Source organism: Aricia agestis, chromosome 1 (genome assembly GCF_905147365.1).
Source record: "Aricia agestis chromosome 1, ilAriAges1.1, whole genome shotgun sequence".
In the NCBI taxonomy this organism is placed as follows: domain Eukaryota; kingdom Metazoa; phylum Arthropoda; class Insecta; order Lepidoptera; family Lycaenidae; genus Aricia; species Aricia agestis.
The window spans coordinates 1,078,411-1,105,379 of NC_056406.1; the positions used below are offsets into that span (position 1 = coordinate 1,078,411).

Below are 26,969 nucleotides of genomic sequence, written 5' to 3' on the forward strand. Positions count from 1 at the left end.
ATAGACGACGTCTAAAATAGAGAATATAGTTTATAGAGCAAAATAGGCCAAAAATCGTGATTTTTGTATGGGAGCCCCCCTTAATTTTTATTTTATCATAATATTATTATTAATTATTAAAGTACACATATAATTAAGACCTTGTTGAAAATTTCAAGTGCCTACATGTTGCCGTTGTTGAGATAGAACAAAAAATCACGTTTATTGTATGGGGCCCGCGCGGCAGAATTGTGCTATGACTTATGAGTTATGACGTCACAAGCGGTCGCGGGACTGTTAGCGGGACTCGACATTTTTCAAAACTTTGAATCCCTATAAAATCAAAACTACTAGGTATTTTTGACTGCAACAAAAACTAGTGTATTTGTATACACACAGGCTTTACTGTGACAAAATTTCAAGCAATTTGGCATACCTAGTAACATTCTTCACTGTCCCGTGTATGTGTACCTTTAGGACTAAAAGCGTTTTCACATTATCCGATCCGATATCGGTGTCGGACGCCGATCCGTACCGGGGTAAGTAAAACGTATGAAATATACAGTACCTGTCTTTCATATTGTTCAGCCTTATATCGGATATCGGTTCGTACATTTCAATTCGTACATATCGGATCGGATAATGTGAAAACGCCATTAGTAGAGTCACATCGCCACAGAGTATCGCATGCGGTATTTGCTTCCCGAGAGAGCGTCGGTTATTATCGCAGGTGTGTGTACGGTCGTTTGCATCCTGAATCCTGAATCCTGATACAACATTCTAGAACTCAATATACAACTTATTGGAATATCACAGGACGGAGAAATGCAACGTCCTACTTTCATTACGACATTATTATCGCAGCAGTATGTAATACATGACCATCCTAAACTAACTAGTAATTAAATATAAATGAATTTTTTTGATATGTATTTATTTATTTTTGTCGAATAACAATAAAGAACTAGTATTTTATTTGATTTATGATATTGGACACGAAAAGAATCAGTTATTTATTGAAAGTATGAAAGTTAAAAGTTATTAACTTTTAAGTTTCATTAATTTTTTTGATATGTATTTATTTATTTTTGTCGAATAACAATAAAGAACTAGTATTTTATTTGATTTATGATATTGGACACGAAAAGAATCAGTTATTTATTTATAAGCAAATTTTTTAACTCAAGATTCAAGGTCTCGGTAACTGGTAAGTCGGTTATTAGTTATTACTTCGAAATTCGGACTTCGGAGACTGGAGACCTTTACATTTAAAACTATTGCCTGTTAGAAAGAAACCTATAAAATTTAATGTCAGTTGAGCTGGTAATTTAACCCGAAATAAAATGTAGGATATTATATTTAGTTTGAATATCATTAATGATCCTACATTTTGGAGACACTGTTCTTCGATTGCAAATAATTATAATATTTAATAGTTATATTAAATACACTACAAAAAAGGATCGCTACTGATTTTTTGTGCAACTTATTTTGCTAAGATGGCGCCCTCTAGTTGATGGAGTGTCAACTAACCGCGTGTCGACTGTCGTCCATGATCCGAATGTGGTGTGACTTATTTTTGTTTTGTACTAATTTTCCATATAGTGATAATAAATGTGAAAACTGAAATGAGACACAATGTGTTATCCCATATAGTGGAACCCAGTTCCGGCTGAATGGATCCCTACGTCGGGTGGTATCAGCCCGAGCAAGAAGGACCCGCGAAGCGCTTGTGGCTTCGTATTTGGGAAACTCAAAGTGAAACAGACAAAATGAACCTTAAAAATTTAGAGAACGCTAACCCCAATTTAAGTAAAGCTCAAGACTTTATACCAATAAACGATGTGAACGGTGAAAATAGGAACAATAATTATTTCAATCCAACGCGGAGGAAAGCCAACGATAACCGCGCATCTACGTTTAACCTGAATCAAAACCACGATGCCCTCATAGGCGAATACGGCGGGTGTCCTTGGCGGATACCCAATTACAATTACAAGCCCGGTATTTTGGGGTAAGTGATAGCCAGATAAGAGAATCTACGGCAGGGCTGGTCGAGTGCTCCCGCAGGCCGAGGTGTGGTGAGGTTGTCTCGTGCTGTTGACACTGCCTGTCACACGAGCGCCGCGCTCAAAACACGATCATTATTATATTTTCGTATGTGATAATGATTTTGTTCCAATAAGATAACCTATATTATTATGTCATTAGTGTTTGCTGGGCTGTGATCATCATCATGAGTTCATCACATAACCCAACAAATTATTTTTGGTGTATAATATAATAAAATGTATGGACATTCATATAATAAGTCTGATTAGTCATTGTTAATCATAAGTAATAATTATTACTACTTTAATTATGATTCCCTATGTTTGAAGACCAACCACAATGTATTTTTTTGGAGATTTTGAAGACCAATTAACTTAAAAATTACAGGTGGTTTTCTAGTGTTTTGTCGCATATTACAATTTGGAATGTTTTCATTCTAAATTCATTAGAATAAATGCAAAAAGAACATATATTTTTTTTACCCCTAGTATCATTTATCAAATTATCATGGAATGACCTAAACACTTGAGGACTTTAATATTAAAACTATAATGTAATAAAAATAATAATTTAATTATCCATTTAGTAACTGTTAAATCAATACTAATGATATCTCATTTATCGGTAAAGTATTATTTATAACTCTGATGTTGGCACTATAATACAATAACAAAGCACTGCAATGGGTTATGTTTCTGTATAATCATAACAAAAATTAATAGCTGTAAGTAACACCCAACATCAGATAATGGACATAAAAATTTGAAATTTGAAGAAATAAATTATTTTCTTAGAATACTCTCATTTCGAATTTTAAAATTTAAACATAAAAGAAGCAGGTTGCTATAGTTTTTATATTTGATGTATCAAATCTATTAATTTTTTGGGTTCTTCCATGTTGCAAATGCGAGTTTCTTACGCCGGTTCTTCTCGCCGGGTTATTTCCCGAACCGTAGGCATCATGTAGGACATTGTGAAAATATTTATTTTAAACTTATTCAGAAATAAATAATTTATTTAATTGTAAAAATAATCTGTTATAATAGATTTGAAATAATAATATCATAACATGAACATTTTCTTTCCTCTGTTGTCTTATTGAGGATGTAACCATAACGGAAATTTTAGCATATTTGGCTGAAACATATCAATAATTTATTACTCATAGATCCAAATAATGGGCATTGTCCAAAAAAAATCACATGTACTTTTTATATATTTTTTCGTTAAAATAGGGTATTTTAAGAATATAAATTAAATAATTTTGAAATTCATTGGCTAGTTTTTTCTTATTTATAATGGCTGGTTTGTCAAATGCAAGTTCTCATGTGAAAGCTGATACGAAAAGCTTACCAAAAGTTTGAAACGTAATGTTGGTCGAATTTATTGCTAATTAGTAATTTAACGCCATTGAAGGTCAAACAAAGGTTAAACATATTTGTTCAAAAATATAAGTAACTAATATTTTTTTCGTTTATATACAGAAAAACGATCACTGACCTTATTCCTCGAAATGTTTTAGTAATGAGCAAAATTAAAAAAAAATGGACAATCCCCATTGCTATAAAACTTAATATCAAATATGTTTGTGCATAAAGCTAGGTTCATGAGCTGAAATCCCATACTCACCAGTGGGACCAAAAGTTTTTCCTCATTCCTGGATTATGAATGTATAATAAACATACAGTTTATAATATCATAATAAATTCATATACAAATGTCTAGTTTCTATGGTATTAAAGTTGTTCAATTTACTCTGTGTTGCCTGGCTCCCATAATTAAAGTCCTTTGGGTGCTTAGCACAGGGCCAGCCGGACTCGGGAAGCATCCATAGAATAATTTCTACTGACATTGTAATGCAATAAAATCATAAGAGCCAAGTGTCACTCTGCACTTGTATGACTTTATTAAAATATTTTGTTCATGATGTCATATTCTAATTTTAGGTATTATCCAATAACAACTGCAAAAACTGCTGAAAATCCACAAAATTTATTGGCTCTTTACATACTAATGAGTATTTTGAGTTTACAAATGTGTACTGCATCAAAATATATTCATATTTTAATTACGAAATAAACTGCATGGTGAACTTTGTATCACCTTCCTACTAATATAAACCTTCTCTGAACTTCTATGAATATTTCAACACTAAAATTAGCAAAATCTAAAATGGACTAACAAAATTTAAAATTGATTTTTATTTAATTATAAATTCAAATAAAATTAAAATAAAACATATCAAAAATAAAATAAGTAGAACTGGCCTTTTTCTTCCTTGTCTTAAGAAGCAAACATTTCCATTTTCCATCCATAAGTAAGTATTAAAAATAAAACAGTGTTTAGACTTTAAGAGTCGTTTGTGACAAAGCTAGGCTCTCGACAAGAAAAAAGAATTTCACAAGATTTTTTTAAATCCTGCAGATAATTATGTTTTTTTTTCTCTACCATATCCTTTAACATCATGAAACTGATAACTAAATGGTACCAAAGTATTTAAGGCTATTAAAATATAAATTAAATAACTTCTAGCACCTCTATTTTGGTAAGGGTCTTTATGCTAATTGACTAGGGTGTAATTAGGGTCACGTTGCTAAATAATTTCTTTGAAAATACGCATGAGGGTTTGTCTACATCGTTGACTAATGCTGAATGCTTAGTAGAGCGTAGGCGTCGCCCTTTGTCGGTAGCCGCGCGGCGCGGCGGCGGCGAGCTCCGTGCAGCGGCGTCCTTGCCAGTCAGTGCCCCCGGTTATCGCGTAACGTTATGCAAAACGTAAACACTCTTTCACTTCCGATTCCAGTGAAAGTATCATCAAAATTTGGTCAGCAAAGAGCGGGCGTTGCACTCGGAGACTGCTCCGCGCGGATAATGGCGAAATTGTTGGAATGTGTGACGTATCAACCAGTAAGCTAAGTAGTAGTTAAGTGTGACTCAACTGGCTTTAATAACAAAAGTAGCGACTAGAATAAAAGCGACGTTTCTAGAGTCTCGCACTACGCAAGAGCGTAAGCGATCAAACTTTGCGTGATATAATTCCTTTTGCAAGAGTTCTTAAGAACGGAATTAACTAAAGTAGTTAAGTCCGAATGCAATCGGATGACTCGGGAATAACAAAACAATTTGGTACAATATAATAATACTGCTGACCCCAGCGGCCGCCACATTGTATTGTAAAGACGTCACAAGCCTCGGAAAGAATACAACCAAGAAACTAGCATTCATTGTAAAATATTGCTAATTCGAAATGTCAAAACATGGTATGATAAATTTGAATACAAAACCAAACTATAGTTTGATTCGGAATTTAAGAGGATACACCAGGGGCGAGAGAAATTGAAAATAGGTATTTGAAAATGTATTGCTGTCTCACCAATCTCAAGTCTCCCACCGCCGAGCGCTATAGAGACAACACGACAAAAGTTCTAATAAAAGAACAGGAAATCTTCGATTCGTTGTCCGCTGATTCCTTCTCCAAAACTTAACCGATTTAAGTAATTTTTTAATTAAGAATTAAAGCAAGGCTTGAGCTGTGTTCCTATGTTTAATTTTTTTTTTACATTCTAGCCAGTTTTGTTTTCTGGGTGTTTGAACACAGAGGAAAATCTGGCCATTTTTTGGGTTTTTGGACGTTCTTATCTTTTTTAATAATTAAATTATGAAAAAAAAGAAAACATAGGGACATGCTAATAGTAGCCATAGATATTCAGGAAAAAAAATCATAACTCTACCGGCATTATCCAGGGAGGAAACAGGGGACAGCGTTTGTATGGAAAAACGGCGGTGTGGAATCCTCTTAAGTCACGAAGTCGTTAAAATGGTACAAAAATATGAAATAATGTTTATCATACGTCTATCTCTTAAATGTGATTTATTTTAAATCTTAAAATTAGAATCATCTGATCAAGGAATCTGGAAGCCTTGAATTTGTGGATTTATTTCTTAAGACAAACTCTAAAATCGGACGAGAGCACGAGTTTCCACACTCCATGACTTATGCTTCTGACAAGATTTTTTTTTAGAAAATAACATTAAAAATTTAATTTAGTCAAGATACAAACATGATACTGTAGGTATATTATTTGTAGTTTTAGGTCATACGAGGACAGACATTTATACCACATTGAGAGTACTCAGACTACACTCAGACTGAATTATTACGCGATCACAGCACCCCACGGTTCGCGCTTGTTACCGCGTAAAATAAATTTAAATGTCAAACGTACGACTTCGCCAGGAGTCAGGACACAGCTAACGACCGGTTTCGCGCTCATATTTTTACATATCTTTGAGTTTTGAATGGAGATCGTTCGATTCAGCGGGACTAAACTAGATTTTTAGGCTCGTATTCTGTGTCGATGCGATTATTTCCTCTCTAATCTGTATAAGATTTGAGTAGGAACGAGATATTAGGTGTACGTTGATCGATATTACTTGACTTGTGGTCAAACCATGTTGTACTTAAACCACAGTTGGGTTCGTATATCTAGAAAGTTGGTGGTGATATAATGAGGGTAATAGAAAAGGTAAAATGCAGAATGAAATACACTACATTACAATTTAAACGTTCATTCGGAATCTCCTTTGAAGGGCATCCAAAATCTGTTGAACTGTTAGAGCTTCGAGAATCGAGATTCATTTGATTCACTTTTTCGAATAGACGTCAGATTAAAGGCGACCTCTTTTAAAACATGGGAATACTCACAGAAACAACTAAAGTGGAGATAGCAAAAGAGCTTAAAATAAATCGACAGTATATTGTGGACTGAGGTGCTATATTTTAGTGCAACATAGTTTGGTGCATAGTAAAATACAGATGTGTGCGTACGCGCACTGTATCGAGGCCGCCCGGTCGAACGCCTGGTCTAGATCCAGCGCAAGTCTGCGCCGAATGACTCGGATTGTGACCTTTCAAGTCCTAAATTGGTGACCTAGTTTCCCTTTTTATAACTCTTATGTTCAATACACAAAAGTTCTGCGTATCTTTTCAGATTTTGTTGCCACACTAAAGAAAGTCTTCCTTATCAGTCGGTAGGGAGTTTTATGATCATTTCGTCTACGTAGAGAATCGTCTTGGTGTGAAAACGTCTAACTATTCAAACATCTACGTAGTGTAGCATTATTGATTCGCAAGTAGTCTAATGCTTATAACGTCGTATTCGTCTCATCGCAGCAGCTGGTACCAGAGGGCCTATAACTTTTAAAAGAGAATGAGGATGAACCCTTTGTTGGTACTTAATTAAAATATCAAAGGATTTCCGCAGCTTCCTTTTATTATATGAAGGGTTAGTAAATGAAATAAAAGAATTTGAGTAGACCTAGCGCTAGCGGCAACGTACAGGTATAATAAAAATGTCATATAAGTTATAACTCACAAGAACGTAGGTCACAGAAAAAGTTATTGATTCGCCCAAATAACCTATCTAATCTAAACAATTGTTCAATAGAAATCTTTTATTTTAAGATTTTTGTAATGAACAAAAGCCTTTCAGTGCTGAATGAAATTTTAATTGGTATTTGAGGGTAAAAATCTTGTATAGGTTTTATCTGTTGGGTGCTAAATGCCACACTTAAGATTTGGTGAAAGGTTGTGGGGCGGTATGGTGAGGTCGTCGGGTATATTTTGGTGTAATTGATCGATACCGAGCCCTTTCCTGTCCGGTCCACGTTCGACATTTATGTAAATCGTGATTAATGGTAATATGCTGTTGCCATGCCTGCTCGCTTTTGAGGTTGAGAAAGGTCTTTGTTCAAATGATGCTTATCTTTACATGCCTTCAAAAGATGCTAGAACATAAGTTTTGTTCTGTATTCAAATGTAAAATGTTTATTTATTTAGTGACGAAACCGTGCATCTTTCTAGATAAGTCCGCCTAGTAACCTTCGTAAGTAGGTGCGTGCTACGTAGGTACGCCGTGTAAATAACGTATCTACGCCATCAGCGCAGTTTAGCGCCGCTGTGTCAATGGCCGAAAATAGGATTAGACGCTGTAACCTACATCACAGGTCTGGAAAAATATTTTACTCAACATTGCCCCGGGCGCTGAGTAGAGATCGTATAATCACTGTCTGACGCTGGCGGATTCGAAGAGCCTATGGACTTTATAAGCCTATTGATCAAATTTATTGTAAATCGATGATAATGAAATGAGCCCCGAAACTTTTCCGATCACGAAGAAATAAAATAGGATATACTTAATATATTGTAACAATGATAGTAATTACTATACTGTACTCGGCGAAACATGGCGGTAGCGGTCATTGACTCCCTGTCAAAAACTTGTCATTTTCTATATAAACCGCGATTGACAATGAAGGTCAGATGTTGTCAATCGCGGCTTTGTATACAAAATGACAAGTTTTTGACAGGGAGTCAATGGTCAATGACCGCTACCGCCATGTTTCGCCGAGTACAGTATAGATGTTTTTTGAACCATTGCCTACTTACATTGTACTCAGTACTGCTACAGCTGGCAACTCCACCCTAACTTTTATGCCGGTTTTCATTAACCACAACCTAATGTAAATGGTCCTAGCCGAAAAAGAGGTACTCATAAACAATGAGTACCTCTTTTTCGGCTAGGACCATTACCTTGTCTCTTAATATTCCACCAATTCTAGCATTAGGAAGGGTTCGGTTGGTGAAAACTGGCTTTACCCTTACATCTCTAACGTCACACACTTTTGCAGGCTTCACGAGGAGATCGAGCACTTCTACCTGTACATGTCGCCGACGGAGACGGAGCACCTGGTGCGCTCGACGGTGGTGAACCGCATCCGCGCCGCCATCCTGTCGCTGTGGCCGCAGGCGCGCGTCGAGGTATTCGGCTCCTTCCGCACCGGCCTCTACCTACCCACCAGCGACATCGACCTCGTCGTCATCGGTGAGTACCACCAGCTATTGAATCTGCTATGTGCTTGTAGAATAGAACTACCAGCTATTGAAATCGGCTATCGTCCTTACGCTTACCAAACTCCACATTTGTGTTGAAATAGAGGTAGGTTTTGTAGAACAGCAAGAAAAGTATAATATGGTTCCAATTTTTGTCAACTTACATCTTCGCACATGTGGGATTTGGCAGGCGCAACGATGCTATAATATGTATAACATATATACATATTTATGCTTTCTGTAGAGTAGAACTCACTATTTGGCATTTTGGCCACTGTGCACTGCAGAGTAAAACACACCATTTTACCACCAGCTACCAACTATGAGCTTATAGAATAGTAGGAATCTGGTTAAGCTTTACTTGGTAGTCTTTCTGTGCCGTGTAGTTAGCTGTCTTTTAGATTAGACGATAGATAAATCAGTTCTGAGCTTATTGTAGAAAATTTGATAGATTTCTTTTTATTGCTCAGTGCTAACAAATTGGTACTATAACTAGTTCGACTAACTTAACATGTTTACATTAAAATGTGGGCAAGGGCGGCTATAAGGCATAAGCAATCTTCTAGAAGCGAAAGATTACTGATTAAGATTTGTTTTGTTCGTGTTAAGTAAGTCCGAAGTCGTCTGCTACACAATGTGCTTAATAACATATTACAGCCAAGAAACAATCAGTCGATTGTGGGCTTTGTTATAATGTGGCGACAGACATAATTGCTGCCAGCTCTTAAACTTGCCATTTAAGCTTTCACAATGTAGAGTTCTGTAGGAGTAGCGAAAATCATCTATCATCTATTATATCTATAATATAAAAATAAATCCATATTTGCGTGGTCACGACATCACGCGTTAACGGCTGGACCGATTTTGCTGAAATTTGGCATAGAGATACTTTAAGTCCCGAAGACGAACATAGAATACATTTTGTCCCGGAAAAATATACGGTTACTGGACAATATACTTTTATGATTTGCGCTTAAACTATTCAATTGATTTTGATGAATTTTGGTATTGACATACTTTGAGTCTCGGGAAAGGGCAAGGGATACTTTTTATCCCGGAAAATGTACGGTTCCAGCACAATAAACGATTTTCGGTTAAGGGGGCAACTAACCCTAAATTGTCGATTTTATAATTCATTTTTATACTTGAAAATAAGCCCCGAATTGTTTCATTTTCTAAAATTAGATACTACATTATATTTACGAGAATTCAATCTGATCAAAAACACGATATCTTAAAATTTTCTCGATAGAAAAAATCACAAAGATGCATCTAATTTTCACGAATTTTTCATTTATTGCCATAACCGTGCATTGAACTAAGTTAATATTTTAACACATTGTATAAAATTCTATCATTGAGAGATCGACCTAGCAGATTTTTAAAATGTTGTATATTTATCGAGTTATTGAGAAAAAACTAATTTGGCGATGAATCCGCGTCGTTCTTTTTCACCTGGCATATGAAAGACGGGCGTGAGTGTGAAGAGAGAAGGACGATGTTTGATTTTTGGGGTTAGTCGCCCTCTTAAACTATTCAATCTATTTTGATGAAATGGGCGAAATCCTACTAATATTATAAAGGCGAAAGTTTGTTTGGATGTATGGATGTGTGGATGTATGGATGTTTGTTACTCTTTCACGCAAAAACTACTTAACGGATTTTAATGAAACTTTACAATAATATAGCTTATACATCAGAATAACACATAGGCTACAATTTTAACCGACTTTCAAAATAGGGGAGGTGTTATGTCCGTTTTCTTATATTCAACGATTACTCCGCTGTTTGTTAACCGATTTTCAAAATTTTTTTTTTGGTATATACTATATAGGGTATCATCCCAATTTGGTATTATATTCACAAAAGTGGTGATCTGATGAAGGATCCATAAGTAATCGAGGGAACTCCTCAAAACTTATAGGGAAACATGTGGTGACTTCGGTTTCCTGAGAAGTATTCTAAGCATATGCTACCAACAAGTAAGATTTTGCACCGAGATGTACCTGGTATACCGTGGTTCGGAAGGTGCTGAGAGAACTCCTGATTCTTTATAGATACAAGTTTGGGAGTTTCGGCGCGTTGTTTTAAGAACGGAAAGCATATATGCTACTATGCAAATTAAATTCATCATCATCATCATCATCATCACTACCATATTATACCATGCATCGTCCCATGGTTATGACTTATGAGCCTATAATGACCCTGTTATTGTTACTTTTCATAGTCTTTTAGATCGAGACTCGAGTTTGTCAAGCGATAATTTAAAAAAAATCTATAGCTACCTAATATTATAAACCTGAAGAGTATGTTTGCTTAAACGCGTTAATCTCAGGAACTACAGGTCCGACTTAAAAACTTATTTCAGTGTTAGATATAGCTCATTTATCGAGTAAGACTATAGGCTATATTATATGATCACGCTAAGACTAATACGACCGAAGAAACTCAGGAAAATGTGGGAAAAAACGGGAGAAATATTAGAAATTACGAATTACTGGAGCAATTTTTATGGCAATATTTGGCACAGATATACATATAGTAGACCAAGTGAAGGGAGTAGGGACATAACCAATTTTTAATGGGAAAATGTATGGTTTCCGTAAAATTCCTAATTTACGCGGGCGAAGCCGCGCGGGACATCTAGTACTTTATATGGCAAAACAACGTTGCCGGGACAGCTAGTTTCATATAACACAAGGTCTAAAAAACTATCCTTAAGGCTTAAGCTGGTTGACATCAATATATCGGCTTCCACAGTTTTCTTTTCTAATTTAGTACTTGGCCTACTTGGCTTTATTGTTATTCGTTTCCTTTCCTAATCGAAGGCCTCATTACATAGATTACCCTTATGTTCGGTATTTACATGAGGTTCTATTTATTGGCCGGCCGCCAGCGACCGTGTTCGGTGTGATGTGTGATGATTTGATGAAGCACGATATAAACAGGGTGCAATATCAACAAGAATCTATTATAGCAGGGCTCTATATGAACAAGGAACAATAATAACCGCCAATCATACAGTACATAAATATCGAAAAACACAGACCCTTTGAAAATAGCTTACGCCACATCGATTTACTGCAAATTTCATTTTAATTACTGCTTGAATCGTTATTTCATAGGTACATTAGGTTTACACTCCAACAAAGTTGGCATTGTAGTTTTTATACATCAGAAATGCTTAATTACAGTCTTGTTCGGCTAAAAATATTGCATATATCTTGTTATTATAATTGTCCTGTGGTAATCTCCCGTGGAAGTCAGTCAGTAGTACTAAGTGTATCGTTGTCATTTTATCTTATCAGTTATCACCAAGGAATTATTCGTTTTATTTAATAAAGGTTTCGTGATCTGCGATTATTCGACATTGCTGATGATTGTTGTGTTTGTTTGGAACGCTCTCCGGGAGATTAGTCTTAAACGCCTTTGAGCGGAAAACTCTAGACTCGAGTGTTGATTAGCCTGAGTGCCTGAGTGCACCTAAACATTCTCAACCGATACGAAGAAGGCGATTGAAGAAATCAAGCATTAATTTTCTGGATTCTAAATCTCCATTAGTTGAATCTAATTAAGTAGGTGCTTATTGAACACTGATTATTGATTTTGATAGGATGTAATAATCTTTTACAAACTTTGTAATCTTATCTTTGCAATGTCTTAATTTGTCACAAAATTCGTCATTTCACATCAAAATGGATGACACACACATACACATCCACATGAAACTCAGCCTAACGGTTCCTAAGCTGTTTGTACGGGAAACTTCGTTATCGGTGTCGTTACCGCGCCCGGCGCAGATAGTGATTACGCGTGACTCGTGAGGCGTGTCCTTGACTTTTGGCCACGTTTCGACGATTTCGGCTCTGTGACAGCCGGTTCTGTTGACGTTGTATTTAAATTTTTATCATATTACTGCATCATACTGCGAGATCAACTGCTCAGCATAATATAATGTTGGGATTTTTCAAACCTTGCTTAGATTTTCTTACTTTGTTCTAGCAGCAACACCAAAGGAAAGCCTTTACGAGGTCTCAGTGGCTTGTAATAGTACTAGTTCATTGAGGAAAATCGCTATAGAAATCCACGAACAATGAATGGCGTAAACAAGTAGGCACTTACCGTGTTATCAGCACGTGTTTAATTCACTTTCATTCTCCGATGTTATACGGTTATGTAAATTATAAAGTAGACTTAAGAATAAAGATGGCTGGAAAATTGAATGAACATATTGGAGAGAATATATTTTAATGCATTGGTTCCCAACTTGCCCTTATAGTTATCAATAATAGCCTTGCTATTATTGATAACTAGATGTCCCGCGCGGCTTCGCCCGCGTAAATTAGAAATTATACAGAAACCGTACATTTTCCCATAAAAAATATTTCCCCCGTTTTTCCCACATTTTCCTGAGTTTTTTCGGTCGTATTAGTCTTAGCGTGATAATATAATAGCTTATAGTCTTACTCGATAAATTATCTATCTAACACTGAGATAAGTTTTTAAATCGGATCTGTAGTTCCTGAGATTGACGCGTTCAAGCAAACATACTCTTCAGGTTTATAATATTAGGTAGGTATAGATTTTTTTAAATTATCGCTTGACAAACTCGAGTCTCGATCTAAAAGACTATGAAATGGTATAATATGGTAGTGATGATGATGATGATGATGATGAATGTAATTTGCATAGTAGCATATGCTTTCTGTTCTTAAAACAACGCCGAAACTCCCAAACTTGTATCTATAAAGAATCAGGAGTTCTCTCAGCACCTTCCGAACCACGGTATACCGGGTATATCTCGGTGCAAAATCTTACTTGTTGCTAGCATATGCTTAGAGCACTTCTCACGAAACCGAAGTCACCACATGTTTCCCTATAAGTTTTGAGGAGTTCCCTCGATTACTTATGGATCCTTCATCAGATCACCACTTTTGTGAATATAATACCAAATTGGGATGATACCCTATGTACCAAAAAAAATATTTTAAAAATCGATTAACAAACGGCGGAGTAATCGTTGAATATAATAAAACGAACATAACACCTCCCCCATTTTGAAAGTCGGTTAAAATTGTAGCCTATGTGTTATTCTGATGTATAAGCTATATTATTGTAAAGTTTAATTAAAATCCGTTCAGTAGTTTTTGCGTGAATGAGTAACAAACATCCATACATCCACACATCCATACATCCAAACAATCTTTCGCCTTTATAATATTAGTAGGATGTCGGTAGTAGTAACTAGCCGCCACAAGTTTCGGTTAGTTTTCTGTGCAAGTTTGGTTATGGTTTGGTGTACATTTATTATATCATTTTCTTTGGCGTCACGCAGACTCCTCGCTCCTCTGGCCGCATGATAAACATCAACTCCTCGTCTGTAGTTAGACGGACCGGTTTATACTTCTGGTATAATTCCGGATTCCCTCAAGCGGTGAGTCAGATGTTTGCGCAGCGACCGCCGAGCGCGGACGTTGCGTCATCGGCGTGAGCGATCGGTTCCTGTGTTTTAGTATTCTTTGTGACATGTCGTACGCCTCCAGATATACCCATCTATGGGCTAGGAATATTGGGTTTGCTAGGATCGTTCGATGTTGCAGATAGTTAAACTTGCAATTGTTCACGAATAAAAGCTAGACTTTGTTTTATATCTATCAAGTAGGATGAAGTGTTATTGCTAGTAGCTGCCAATTAGTATTACCACCGGTCAGTTTCCGTCAATCTTTTTATCGGATGTAAATATTTCAATGCATATTCTAGTCTTGAATGCATATTACTCTTCAAGCCAGGCAGCCGATCTCTTGTGTATGTAGATGCCAGTCCATGGGGTATTCCCCGCGATCTGCCCTACGCATGTGACGCAACGTAATTGCGGCGAAGGCCGCTCCGCCTCACCTGCCGGCTGCCTCACATAAATAGAACAGCGCCGACACCGAGCGACCGCTCACGACACTCTGATTACTGCAAATATCGTAGCGCATCATTGACCGTCTGCATGGAATGCCAAGCTAAGCTTTTGTAGCTACGATTTTAACCGCATCGCTTGAAACTACTAGTAAGTAGTAGTAGTAGCTTCTGAAGAATCCTTGAGATATTATATTGTAGACCGTAAAGTAACAGCGGAAGTTCTTTCTGCCATACATGAATAATGAAACTACATACAAATATTGAACGAGTAAAAAACTAAAGAGTATAGCGTGTCGCGTAAGGTATAATGTATAATTAGGTCGGACAAAGGTAAGTGGGTTATTGTTTGTGCCAATTTAACGCGGCTGACGTTTGCACGCCGACTCATCCGTTAACACCGTCCTATACGTACACTAGCCACAGTCTACTGGCTATATTTGTCCCAAACCTAGGCCTAGGTCAATTTTGACGTCGGCATTCATGTCTAAAATTATTTTTGTTCTCACAGAAGCTTTCGTAGGCTTAGCCAACAGTATGTTTGTGGCAAATATTCTACCTTATGCGGCGTAAAATCAGCACAAATATTACGTTAAGTTTCAGAACCGCGTCGTTCTAAGTCTTCTTTCCAGTCTTTTTTGTTTGTATTCTTGAAACTAATTTACTTCGTAGCCTGTAAATTAAGTCTTTACCCAATCGTTTGCCAGACCTCCATGCACCATCATGCACGGCCCCTCAATTCTATCAGAGTTAGTTTTCGAACCGGTGGTTGTTCATTTAGTAGATTGTAGGTTGTAGGATACTAATAATTGATCTTCTCATCTCTTATTTGTCGCAAGCGCAATGCGTTGTCAAATCCCATACATTTTTAACATCCAATTTAACTGTCGAAACTAGCAAATGCAATATAACTCAGGATTCGGATAGAAGGTGTAGTCTGAAAACTCTGCTAGTCTAATTAGAATTTGATGGCGTGTGTTTAATAATGAAGCGTACTGCCTCCAGGTCAGTGGGAGAAGCTGCCGCTGTGGACGCTGGAGCGCGAGCTGGTGGTGCAGGACATCGCGGAGAAGGAGAGCATCAAGGTTCTTGAGAAGGCCACCGTGCCCATCGTCAAGATGACCGACAAGTACTCCGACGTCAAGGTCAGTCTCACTATCTGCACAAGGGTTAGAAGTCGTTGGGCATTGTGCAGGAAGTAAGTCCTTTTGATGTCCGTAAATTGCGCGTTTTTTGATTATTTCACTCCCTCCTTCCCTCCTCGACGATATAATATTGTAAGATTTGGTTCGACTGTCACATGGCTCACGAAATTTTGAAGGAACTAACAAGCTTTATTTAAGTTTTGATGCTTCCTGAGTTTTGCTACATCATACAACATCATCAAACAGAAAACGAGAGAAGCTAACGAATAATTTTATGTTTTAAATTGTCGTGTTATTTTATTTTCAATCTATCGTAAAAATAGGTTATTATTATACTGCTATTTTCGGTGATTTTTACCTAGCGTTCTGTGTTGCAGGTTGACATATCGTTCAACATGAGCAGCGGGGTGAAGAGCGCGGAGCTTATCAAACACTTCAAGGTCGGTTATCTCCCCAATTACAACTCACAGCTTTCAGTACAAATTAAGACGCAATTCCGAGCATAACAAATCTTATCAAAGTATTGAGCGAAAAATCGCAACGCAATAAATGACCTGGCGCTTAGACAACTTGGATTTAACTGTAATTTTGGTAAAAAATAAAAACGTATGTTATTTGACATAACGCAGCACTAAACATCGTGGCGCTTGCGATGACTTTTATGTCAAATCTAAAACTTTTTGATATCTAACGCCTCTAGTCCACCGACGCTGTGAACTGCGAAATGAATGCGAAACAGGAATAGAGCGAGATGCAATACAGTGTGTTTGTGTAAACACCGCGCCGTTATCCTAGAAATCATCAAATGAGACCGTCAAAATAAACAACTTTTTCTATTAGAACAATGCTGGGAACTCAAAAAAATCCGTCTTCATACCCATACAAATTGCCGATCCGGGCATCCGTATGGGTATGAATACGGCATTTTTTTTAGTTCCCAACATTGTTCTCATAAAAAAAGTTGTTCATTTTGACGGTCTCATTTGATGGTTTCAAGGATAACGGTGTTTACACAAACAGACTGTATAGCGCATTGTCGTGTGGTGGATAAGACGGTAAATCGGTTCGCCGCTGTTTCGCAGTTCGCAGCGTCGGTGGACTAGAGGCGTAAAGGCGATCGCACCTTTATCAGCACGCACGCGCCGAAAGCGCCACATTTTAGGATTCTTTGTATGAAACGATGTGAAACCTCGTACATTCGTTCGCACCGTACGTGCGTACGCGCCGCACTTCGTGTACTATGCGGTGCGTTCGACGCGTACGCGCATTTGTCAGTTCCGTATTGACAAGCTTGCTTAAAGGCTTTGTATTATTACATAATAGATCCTGACGTGCTAAAAATATGAAGGCCGCGCCCGAACATTCATCACGCTTCCTCATAATAATAAGTTACGAGAGAAGGAAATAGTAAAATATATTTTATTACCTAAGCCAATATAAGCTATTATGACTCTTTAAGACCATCGTGCATGTTTAACCTCTTCTTAAGATTTGAGATAATTTATGCCAAGACATAAATTACTCCCAAAAATGCTCTGTTACTCGTAGTAACTAATTTACTAACAGAGTATTTTTGGAAGTTGCAAGAATTGTAAGGTCCTAAAACTAAACTGGAGTAAATATTAAATGCTCTTTTCTGTACCTTGCATACCTACTTGTTCCTCTTAGGACGTAGGTATTATAAAAACTGTATTTATTTTACCCCTTAGACTTTAGAGGACTAAATACTAAATAGTGGATCAAAGTTTATAGGTTTTATAGTTTTCACACAAGCCCTGAATTTATAAATAGGCCGCATATGCCACAGCCAAGGGGCGACAGATTTTGTTCATGGCGGAAATAAAGTGGCCTCAGTCATAAAAAATTCGCTACTGCACAAACGCAATGAAAAGCTAACAGTCTTCTTCACAACTTCCAGGACAAGTACCCAGTCCTCTCCCGGCTGGTGATGGTGCTCAAGCAGTTCCTGCTGCAGCGGGACCTCAACGAGGTGTTCACGGGCGGCATCTCCTCCTACTCCCTCATCCTCATGTGCATCAGCTTCCTCCAGCTGCACCCGCGGCCGGAGCGCCTACGCCAGCCGCACAACCTGGGCGTGCTGCTCATAGAGTTCTTTGAGCTGTACGGCCGCAAGTTCAACTACGTCAAGACGGCCATTCGCGTCAAGAACGGCGGCTCCTACGTGTCTAAGGATGAGTTACAGAAGGTGAGGATCGTGTCTGATTAAAGTGTCGTAAAGGAGAATGGTGGCATTGAATAAGTTTCGAAAGTACCGCTTTTAATCTTTGGCACAGTTGAGTACGGCGAAAGACGTGGTCTACTCTACTGGAATTAGAAATTACGGAACTTAGGCCCGTGTAAATAGTCAGTACTCCAGACGCGACCCGGTCTCAAGACGCGGTTCGCCTCTGTGAATGGTCTAAATTTTGACAGCCAACCAATGACAGAGCCTGAACCGTGTCTTGAGACCCAGATGCATCTTGAGTACTGACTATTTATACCGGCCTAAATAAGGCACAGATAGAGTACTTACACAATGAAGAAGGACGTAGGCGCTTTTTATAGGAATTTACCCGCACTAATTTGCAAGACACATGTTATAATCAAAATCAATCAAAACCCTTACTTTTTAATTTCACCGACATTACAAAAGAAATCAGTACAATCCAGCAGGTGTAGCATGGTCACTATAGAAACGGTTTCTTTCTACGGAATAATAGACAAAGTGACAGTTAGACTAGAGTCTAGACAAAGTGACAGACAATGGAAATCCGCCATTTTGTCGATAAAAGATGTCAGTTTGTCGATTATTTCCCATGTCTACTGTCGTTATGCTAGCCCTGCAGACGTAGTTACAAAATGGTATACTAGCAGGAGGCTGGTAGTGGTAGTAAGATCATCATACTTATTTAAATTACGTCATGTTACATCGTATATTGTGATCTACAGGAGATGAACGACGGTCACCGGCCGTCGCTGCTGTGTATCGAGGACCCCCTGACGCCCGGCAACGACATCGGCCGCTCCAGCTACGGCGCCATACAAGTGAAACAGGTAATTATTACTTACTAACTGTATGGCCAAGTGAGACGCCACGCCAAACCGAATTTTGAACATTCCAGGAACCTTTTACAGTTTAATACATGTAAATTCGTAGCTTTACTGTATTTTTTCATAAAGCATATTTGAAGCTACAGCAGCTTTTTTTTTTTTTAACAAAAAAAAATAAGATGTAAAAAAACCATGTAAGCCTGCAATTAATGATATTTATTCACATTCAAATATTATTTTGAACACTTACATCAAACTTTCAAGTGATTAGAAAAGGGTATATATTTAAATCAATATCTGTATATTCCCTTTTCTCGATCAAAATATTTGAAAGTTTCACCAAAAATACTGACTTGCACACTAATTATGCACCCTAAATAATGCGAATTCAGCATACTATTTAAAGTTATTTGCATAACTGTTTTACTGAACGAATAACTATTATTAAAATAGTATATCTAACAATTCCTTAGTTCAACAAACATACTACCACTTTTTAAAGGAAAACCATCACCTAAATTACTTTTAGGAACATCATTTATTCTAAATAAAACCTAATTTAATCTGTTATGTTCATATAATTAAAAACACATAAAATCATCAAGTGCTAACGTAACATGGACTAAACTTTGGTACAGTGAGTGGTAACTCAGTTTATAAACAATAATAATAAACAATCGGCAAAGAGCGAGTCGGATTCGCGCACAAAGGGTTCCTTATCGATATATTGCAAAATAATTCGGCCTCCGGCTTAGGAATAATTGCACTCTAAGGGTTGACAAGCTACTAAAGAAAAAGAAAGAAAAAACAACTGGCTTCAATTATGAATCGACGGAGCCCCGCTAGGCGGGGCTCCTACTTCTGGGTGGTTCACAAAAAATAACCACGATGGCTAAGGCGGGAGCGTAGCGCAGCGTAGCGTAGCCATCTAACCTAACCCAATCAAGTCGTATTGGGCCAACATTGTAATTAATTATTTAAGAATCATTAATAAATTTATTAACCCATACAATAGGCATGATGACTTTTTTTTTCTTATCGGTAATTGAAAGACACTTAAAAAATAGAAACATCGTTGAAAGAATGACTCTGATAGCTTAAAAATTCACCAAGATATGACAATTCAAATATCTCATAAAAAAGACCTGCCCGAAACGCTCCATACAAAGTGCTACGAAAATATGACGTCAGTCTTTCGTAGTTTGTACATCGGGAGACAACTTTGTTCGACAGGTATATTAAATATTGCGTTTATGAAAGTGGTTTCATAACAAAAGTTGCTTTTAATTGCATAAGTTATCGAATTGTATACAAATATTAAGAAATTTAATTGAAAATACTATTGCTATCAAGCTGAAATTTTGGGAAAACTTATTTTTTACCGTGATTTCTTCATTTTATCAACAAAATTCGCTAATCTTTGACCTTGTCATCATCCCTATTACAATACAGTAGTGAATTTTGATAATTTTTTTAAATTTTTATCAAGAAACCTTGAATTATATAGTTTTGGAATGATAAAATCTTTCACCATATCTCATCATAATTACCAAAAATCTTTGTCGCTAACACAGAAATAAATTCACAGAAATAGAGTCTCTAAAATCTAAAGAGTAAAGAGCGAGCGCAAAGGAGTGAGTGCGGCGTTAGATGAGGAGGCCCTAACATGTTTTTCAGTAAAACAGAGAAACAAAAAGAAAATAAAGTTAGGTTAAAAATATTTTAGTTGCACTATTTGTCAATTGTTTGATATTTGTGACTTGTTTTGATAATAGAAATTGATTTTATTATGGTGCACCTTTCCATGTCGTTTTTAGAAATTCCGTTGTAAGATTGTCCAATTTAGAGTGCAAGTTAGTATTTTTGATAAACAATTTAAATTTTAGTTTTACAAATAATATATCCGATGTATGAACCATATTTTTGGTGTGAATTCGGTTATAAAGGTTGTCTCGTTTTGTATGATGTTTAAGTTTTTTTTGAAGGAAATGTTCAGTTAATCAATTGTTTTTTTTGATCAGCATTAGTTTTTCTGATATGCATTCAGTTTATTAGCGGAGTTAAGGTAGTGTGCTGAAAAATTATTCTGATGTGCATTTAATAATATCCCATAGAAAAGTAGTTCCTTTTTATTCTTCATATTTTGAAACATAGGACACATTACACATAGAGATGACATACTTAGTCTTATAACTGGTACTAACAAAACTTTAATATTCCCAGGCGTTCGACTACGGGTACATAATCCTGCAGCAGGCGGTGGCGCCGCACAACGCGTTACTCGCGCGGCACTCGGCGCTGGGCCGCGTGCTGCGCGTCACCGACCACGTGCTGCAGTACCGCCGCTGGGTGCGCGACACCTTCGAGCCCTTCTTCTTCCCGCACCGCCGCCGCCCGCCCGGCTCCCCGCCCTCGCCGCCCTCCCCGCCCTCGCCCCCCTCGCCGCCCGTCTCGCCGCCCGCCGACCCCGACGCCTCGCCCGACGTCTCCGACACGGACCCCGTGAGTATACATTAATTAATTTATTTAGTTTTAGGACCAAAATACATATTTTTTTATATATTTTTGTATCAATAAATACACACATTCGTGATAAAGAGAAAATTACAGCTTGATACAGTAACTAAACATTCGGCCTCAACATGCATTAATGAAATAAACTTATCGTTAGACCGCTTAGCTCAATGAATGTGCCACTTTGTGAAGTCAGTCATGAGGAAAGTGACATAAATATCATACATATTATTATGTCATTTTCGGATTTGATCGCGGAGTACTTTGCCCGACGTTTCGGCTGCTTTTCAGCGGCCGTGGTCATGGGTGGACCACCCGTGACATACATAATTGTGTGTAATACTCGCGTAACCTAAGAAAATAAAACTTTTACTTACTTAAATTAGTGTTGCCCAACCGTTTTCAGCCACGGACAGTTTTGGCGGACTCCCTGAATATAAATCCGTACTGTACTAGACGGTCGGTATTATGTAAAATTATGTACGCTCCAGAGATGACACAGCGGACCCCAAGAGTCCGCGGACCACAGATTGGGAGACACTGACTTAAATAACCCTCGTGTTCCAGGATTGGTCAGACGGGTCCGGCGCGGGCGCGGGGCCGGGTGCGATGTCTAACGGCGTGTCGGCGCGCACCAGCCCGCCGCCGCTGTCGGCGCTGCAGTGCTCCTCCCCCACGCCGCGCCGCGTCTCCGCGCACCAGAGCCTCATCATACACCACATCACCAGCAACTCCGACTTCAATAATATACCATCAGGTACGGACGGACTACAGCAAGGAGGCCGATGCGTTGTGTCGCTGCGACGGATTAACGCATGTCGCGTTGTGTTAACGCTGCGACGACGTGATGAATACGTAACTAATAATCACGTTTGTGCTGAAATTTTACTACAGCAATGATGTTGCTACAGGAATACCAATAGGACCACATCACAATCTACCACGCTTCGATTCTCACCTTCAATCGGTTGAGACATCGCATTCGACCATTCGTATCAAAGTCACATGACATATTTGTCGAAAGTATATCCACAAAATTGAGTCGTATGCCTCGCGACATGGTTTTTCTGACAACATTAATGACTGGAGTTTCAACTTTCTTTTATTTTCTTTTGTAGGTGTGATGCAGCAGCGGTACGGAGCTAACGGCGGCGGCGGCGGGGGCGGGGGTGGAGGCGGCGGTGGAGGCGGAGGCGGCGGCGCGGATGGCAAGGGGCGCGCGCGCTCGTTCACCGCCAAGCAGCGTCGGTACCCCGGCTCGCCGCCCACGCAGCGCTACCGTGGCGACGCGCGGAAGAAGCGACGCCAATTCTCGCAGCAGCCGCGATGATACCGAGTGAAGCCGCGCCCGCCGCGCCCCTAGCGCTAGCCGCCCCCGGCAGCGAAAGTGCCCCTGTATATAGTACGAGGCCCGGCGACGCGCCGCCCCTGTATATAGGACGCGCAATAAGTACGAGGTATTACAATATTTATCAGTGAGATAGTGTTATCTTTTGTAACTGTAAGTTTTAAAAGTTGATAAGGTCATAGGGAGTACATGATTGTTGTAAATAGGGATGATTAGGTGGGATTTAGGTTGGGCATTAACGTGGGCCGCATTTGGCGGTGTGGCAAGTGGGTCGACGCATCGGCTAGTAGTATTTCTTGACAAAATTACCTCACCAGTTGCTATCCGTTGGAAAGTAGTGAAACTCGGCCCATGTGAATGCTCGTCTCTGTGAAGCCGGGCCCAGTGCGTCGTGTAGTCCCTGTGATCGTAATTTTATATGCCGTTCCTCCTAGAGTTAACGTTTATCGATATATCATAGCGGTTTAGTCGTAGCGTAAGTCCTGTAACACCAAACCGGCGAGTGGTAGGCCTTATTATGGGATATGTTAAGGGTCGGCTAGCACCGTGACGAAATGGGATGAGGCGCGACGTGGTAATGCAGAATAGAGGTAGAAAATTGATATTTCCAGCGATCTCACGCCAAGTCACAGCAATTTTGTATTGCTTTTATTTTTCGCGCCTCGTCTTGTCTCGTCTCGATGAGTACTGATCGTATGTTTGACAAGAGATGTAGCTCATAATATATTGCAATGTATCGGCTGTTTTTTATACGAAAGTTTTATTTTTAAAGGTTGTGTCAAATAGATATAATAGGAGTTGTACAATCTTGCTTAGAGTAGACCTAACGTTGTACAAGCGCGTCTATGATCATATTATTGTAAAGTTGCATTTCAAAGCTAGAAGCAAGAAGTAATTACTGAAACATTTCTGATACACATAAAAAAAGTCTTGAGAATTCTGCAATTTTTTTTTTTAATTGACAAAAACTATGCAATGGTTTAATAAAATCAAATGTTTTAACATAAGTTTCGAAATGTGTCTTATACATCATATTTAAATGTTTTTAAAAAGACTACCTTACCTAAGTCCTGTATAGATGTAGGTAATGTGATGACTGATGAGCATGTGTGGATATAGATTAATGAAATAATATGATCTATGACATACACCTGCTTTATGACCGAGGACTTGTGCGAGCCCTTGAATATTGGTTCAGTAAAAGTATAAAAATTTCGAGTAACAAAAAAAGTGCATGCTAAAGTATACCCGATATAGAAGTATTATTTACCAAAAGCTCACTACTAGGGTCTATGAAATCCACAAGTAAACTAAACATGGTTTGAAGCAGTTCTTAAAATGAAATGTTCTACCCAATATGATCACGGCTTACGTTGTGCTAAATATGGCATTCCGATTTTCCCGTCCGACCGTCACCGACAAAAATTCAAATAAGATGTTATAGGTTATAAGCTGTTGTAATAGTTGTAATCGGGGTGTAGGTCGACCTCCAACTGGGTGGGACGACGATCTCCGTTTAGTTGCGGGCCCATGTTGGATGCGAGTAGCAGGAGATCGGTCATCTTGGCGTTCATTGAGAGAGGCATATGTCCAGCAGTGGACGACTATAGGCTGATATGATGATGATGATGAGGTTACAAGTTATAACTTATAAGGTTTCATTTTTTACCAACAATGGTCTAGCTACCCATGCCGGCGCTGCTTTGTAGTGGTGTAGAGCAAAATTATAGATCATAAAGTGACATTAAATCAAATAAAAATGTTAATAGATTGGTCGGTCGAAGATTGGAAAACCACCTTAAGATACAGGCGCTGATCTAAAACACAACATTTTGATTAAATCTTTGTGATAAATGTTAGTTTTGTCAGTTTTGTGCCCTTAGGGCAAACTGTGATGATATACATATGACTAATTGAATGCAATACAAATTGTGACTAACTTCAACACTGAAAGAAGTAACAAAAACGCGATCTTAACGTGTATGACTTAAGCAATATTGTGAACCTATCTTAACATTGGTATGCAATAGTTACTCGATGTGTGTGTATATTTGGCAGCGCTCGCGAAGCGATTTACTATGTGTTAGTTAAAAACGAAGTACACTAGTGATATACATGTATGATATTATTGATAAGATATTGACAATCTTGTGAGGGCTCCAGCCGCTTAATGTGGGGACGCATGCGACGCGAGGCTACGCCAAGTGTTCGACGAGACTGGGGGCCAACAAATTTTCTTCATCCCTTCTGCATTATAATTAAACTTTTTAATCGGGACTTAACGCGACTTATTTAAGTAGTAATGCTACTACGAGTACATACTTTTTCTCGACGTTTCGGCCGTGTTGCAACGGCCGTGGTCACGAGGGGGGACTGCAGGAGCGCGACGTCTTCGTTTGCACCGGGCGGTCGGTTCTACGACTACCCTCGAGTTAGAAAGTATGTACTCGTAGTAGCATTACTACTTAAATAAGTCGCGTTAAGTCCCGATTAAAAAGTTTAATTCACCGATCAAAGTGTCAATATTAACATGACACGAGTCGATTGTCGACTTCATATTGTTGAACACATACATTTTGATAGGGGATTCTATCAAGAAGCGACAAAGAAGACATGTTGGCTAAGCCCCCTGTCGCTGTTAAGTTACAGGGATATTCGCTACAGTCGTTTCGCTTCTTCAGGAAATTTGACGAAACTTATGCCTTTTGGGACGAGATAATAATATTATGTCGCGTCGCGTCTCCTCGCGTGGAGCGGTGGTGCCGCCCACAGTCTACCACTGCCACCGCGTGCGTGTACCGTGCTTGTGCGTGCTTGTGTAGTGAATGTCCAGTAACGCCTGCTACTGTTACGATAGAACTGCGCAGTTCCGCCACAGTCGCCAAACTAGACATAATATTACCCTTAGTTGTAAAAATATTTAATTTTACACAGCGTTTTATCTATTCGAGGTTCGCTATGTCATGTTTCCTTGTACGGTTATTGGTTGTGTAAATACTTTTATTAGTAAGGGGTATAATACTACCTGCTATTATGCATTTAAAGTCGGTCTACTACGTATTGTGTCGTGGGATTAAACTGCGCAGTTTTATCGTAACGCGTGTAGTTTATTAATCTTCTACTGAGATCACAAGGAACACATCAATAATAATTTTAAATGATATTCTAAAATCTAAGACTGCTTGGTTCTACTCTTTTGTACTTACGAGACGCAGCCTTATCTTCGTTAGGTATCCGTCAGTGTTAACATATTCTATCAATTCATGTGTAAATTCTGGACTCGGTTTTCTATTCCGGGGTACTTAGTCAAGTATAATCACAGTGTGAAAATCTTTCTGGAAATTCGTTTTTTATACATGCCAGTAATTTCCTTAAAAAGACAATTGCCGAGAGACAATAGCGATGTGGTTACACTACACGTCACGATGGAATTCTTTTTCCACAAAACTAGTTTAAATCTTGTAAAAAAAACTGGCCACTTGGAAATATTTAACTTCGTATGAAATCCCTGGTTTTGACCACAGTCGCCGACTGAATGTGCAATGAACTAAATCTCACAAAACATATTTTTACGTTCAAGTTTAGATTGTTGTTATGTAAATAGTTTTATTTATTTGTACAGACTTTTTATGTCCGTTTGGCTGCAGGCGGAGTGCGTTGATGTAAGGCTGGGTTTATATGCGGCGGCGCGGACGCCGCTGGCCGCTAGAACCTCGAGATCACAAGCGAATGTGTCCAACGATTTATTTAATTAGCGGCCGAATCGCGCGTTCGCGCCGCCGCATATAAATCCAGTGTAAAGGAATACTTGCGTCGAAGATATATTTTATAGTCGTACTGTTAAGACACTATGTACAGATTATTTTATATTACATTTAGTTTTTGTTAAAAAATTAGACAGTTTAAAATCTTGGAATAATAGGATTATTTGTAATATATAAATATAGGCCAAATGTATGCACTGTGCAGTCGACGAGCAAAAATATGTATCAAATGTACAAAACCCCTTCACCTCGTTAATAATAATATTTTTATGCAAGTGCTTGACAAAATAAGTTAGCATTGCTGAATGCCGACGCTT

General features: G+C 38.3%; 1 protein-coding gene across 1 annotated transcript; it reads left to right on the forward strand.

Annotated features, from left to right (window-relative positions):
* Positions 1-1,459: 1,459 nt before the first annotated feature.
* Positions 1,460-24,387, forward strand: LOC121728415 (non-canonical poly(A) RNA polymerase protein Trf4-1-like). The gene is made up of 9 exons (XM_042116607.1): positions 1,460-1,993; positions 8,722-8,915; positions 15,836-15,975; positions 16,353-16,415; positions 17,894-18,181; positions 18,925-19,029; positions 21,250-21,528; positions 22,108-22,297; positions 22,659-24,387. Exons 1-9 carry the CDS (start codon positions 1,656-1,658, stop codon positions 22,868-22,870), a joined length of 1,809 nt encoding a protein of 602 aa, XP_041972541.1. The 5' UTR covers positions 1,460-1,655; the 3' UTR covers positions 22,871-24,387.
* The last annotated feature ends 2,582 nt before the right edge of the window (positions 24,388-26,969 follow it).

Excerpts from the sequence above, each read along its gene's own strand:
- LOC121728415 (XM_042116607.1), top strand. The coding sequence starts at position 1,656 with ATGGATCCCTACGTCGGGTGGTATCAGCCCGAGCAAGAAGGACCCGCG. Across the intron at positions 1,994-8,721 it reads TACAAGCCCGGTATTTTGGG|GCTTCACGAGGAGATCGAGC; the intron begins GTAAGTGATAGC and ends ACACTTTTGCAG. Across the intron at positions 8,916-15,835 it reads CATCGACCTCGTCGTCATCG|GTCAGTGGGAGAAGCTGCCG; the intron begins GTGAGTACCACC and ends TACTGCCTCCAG.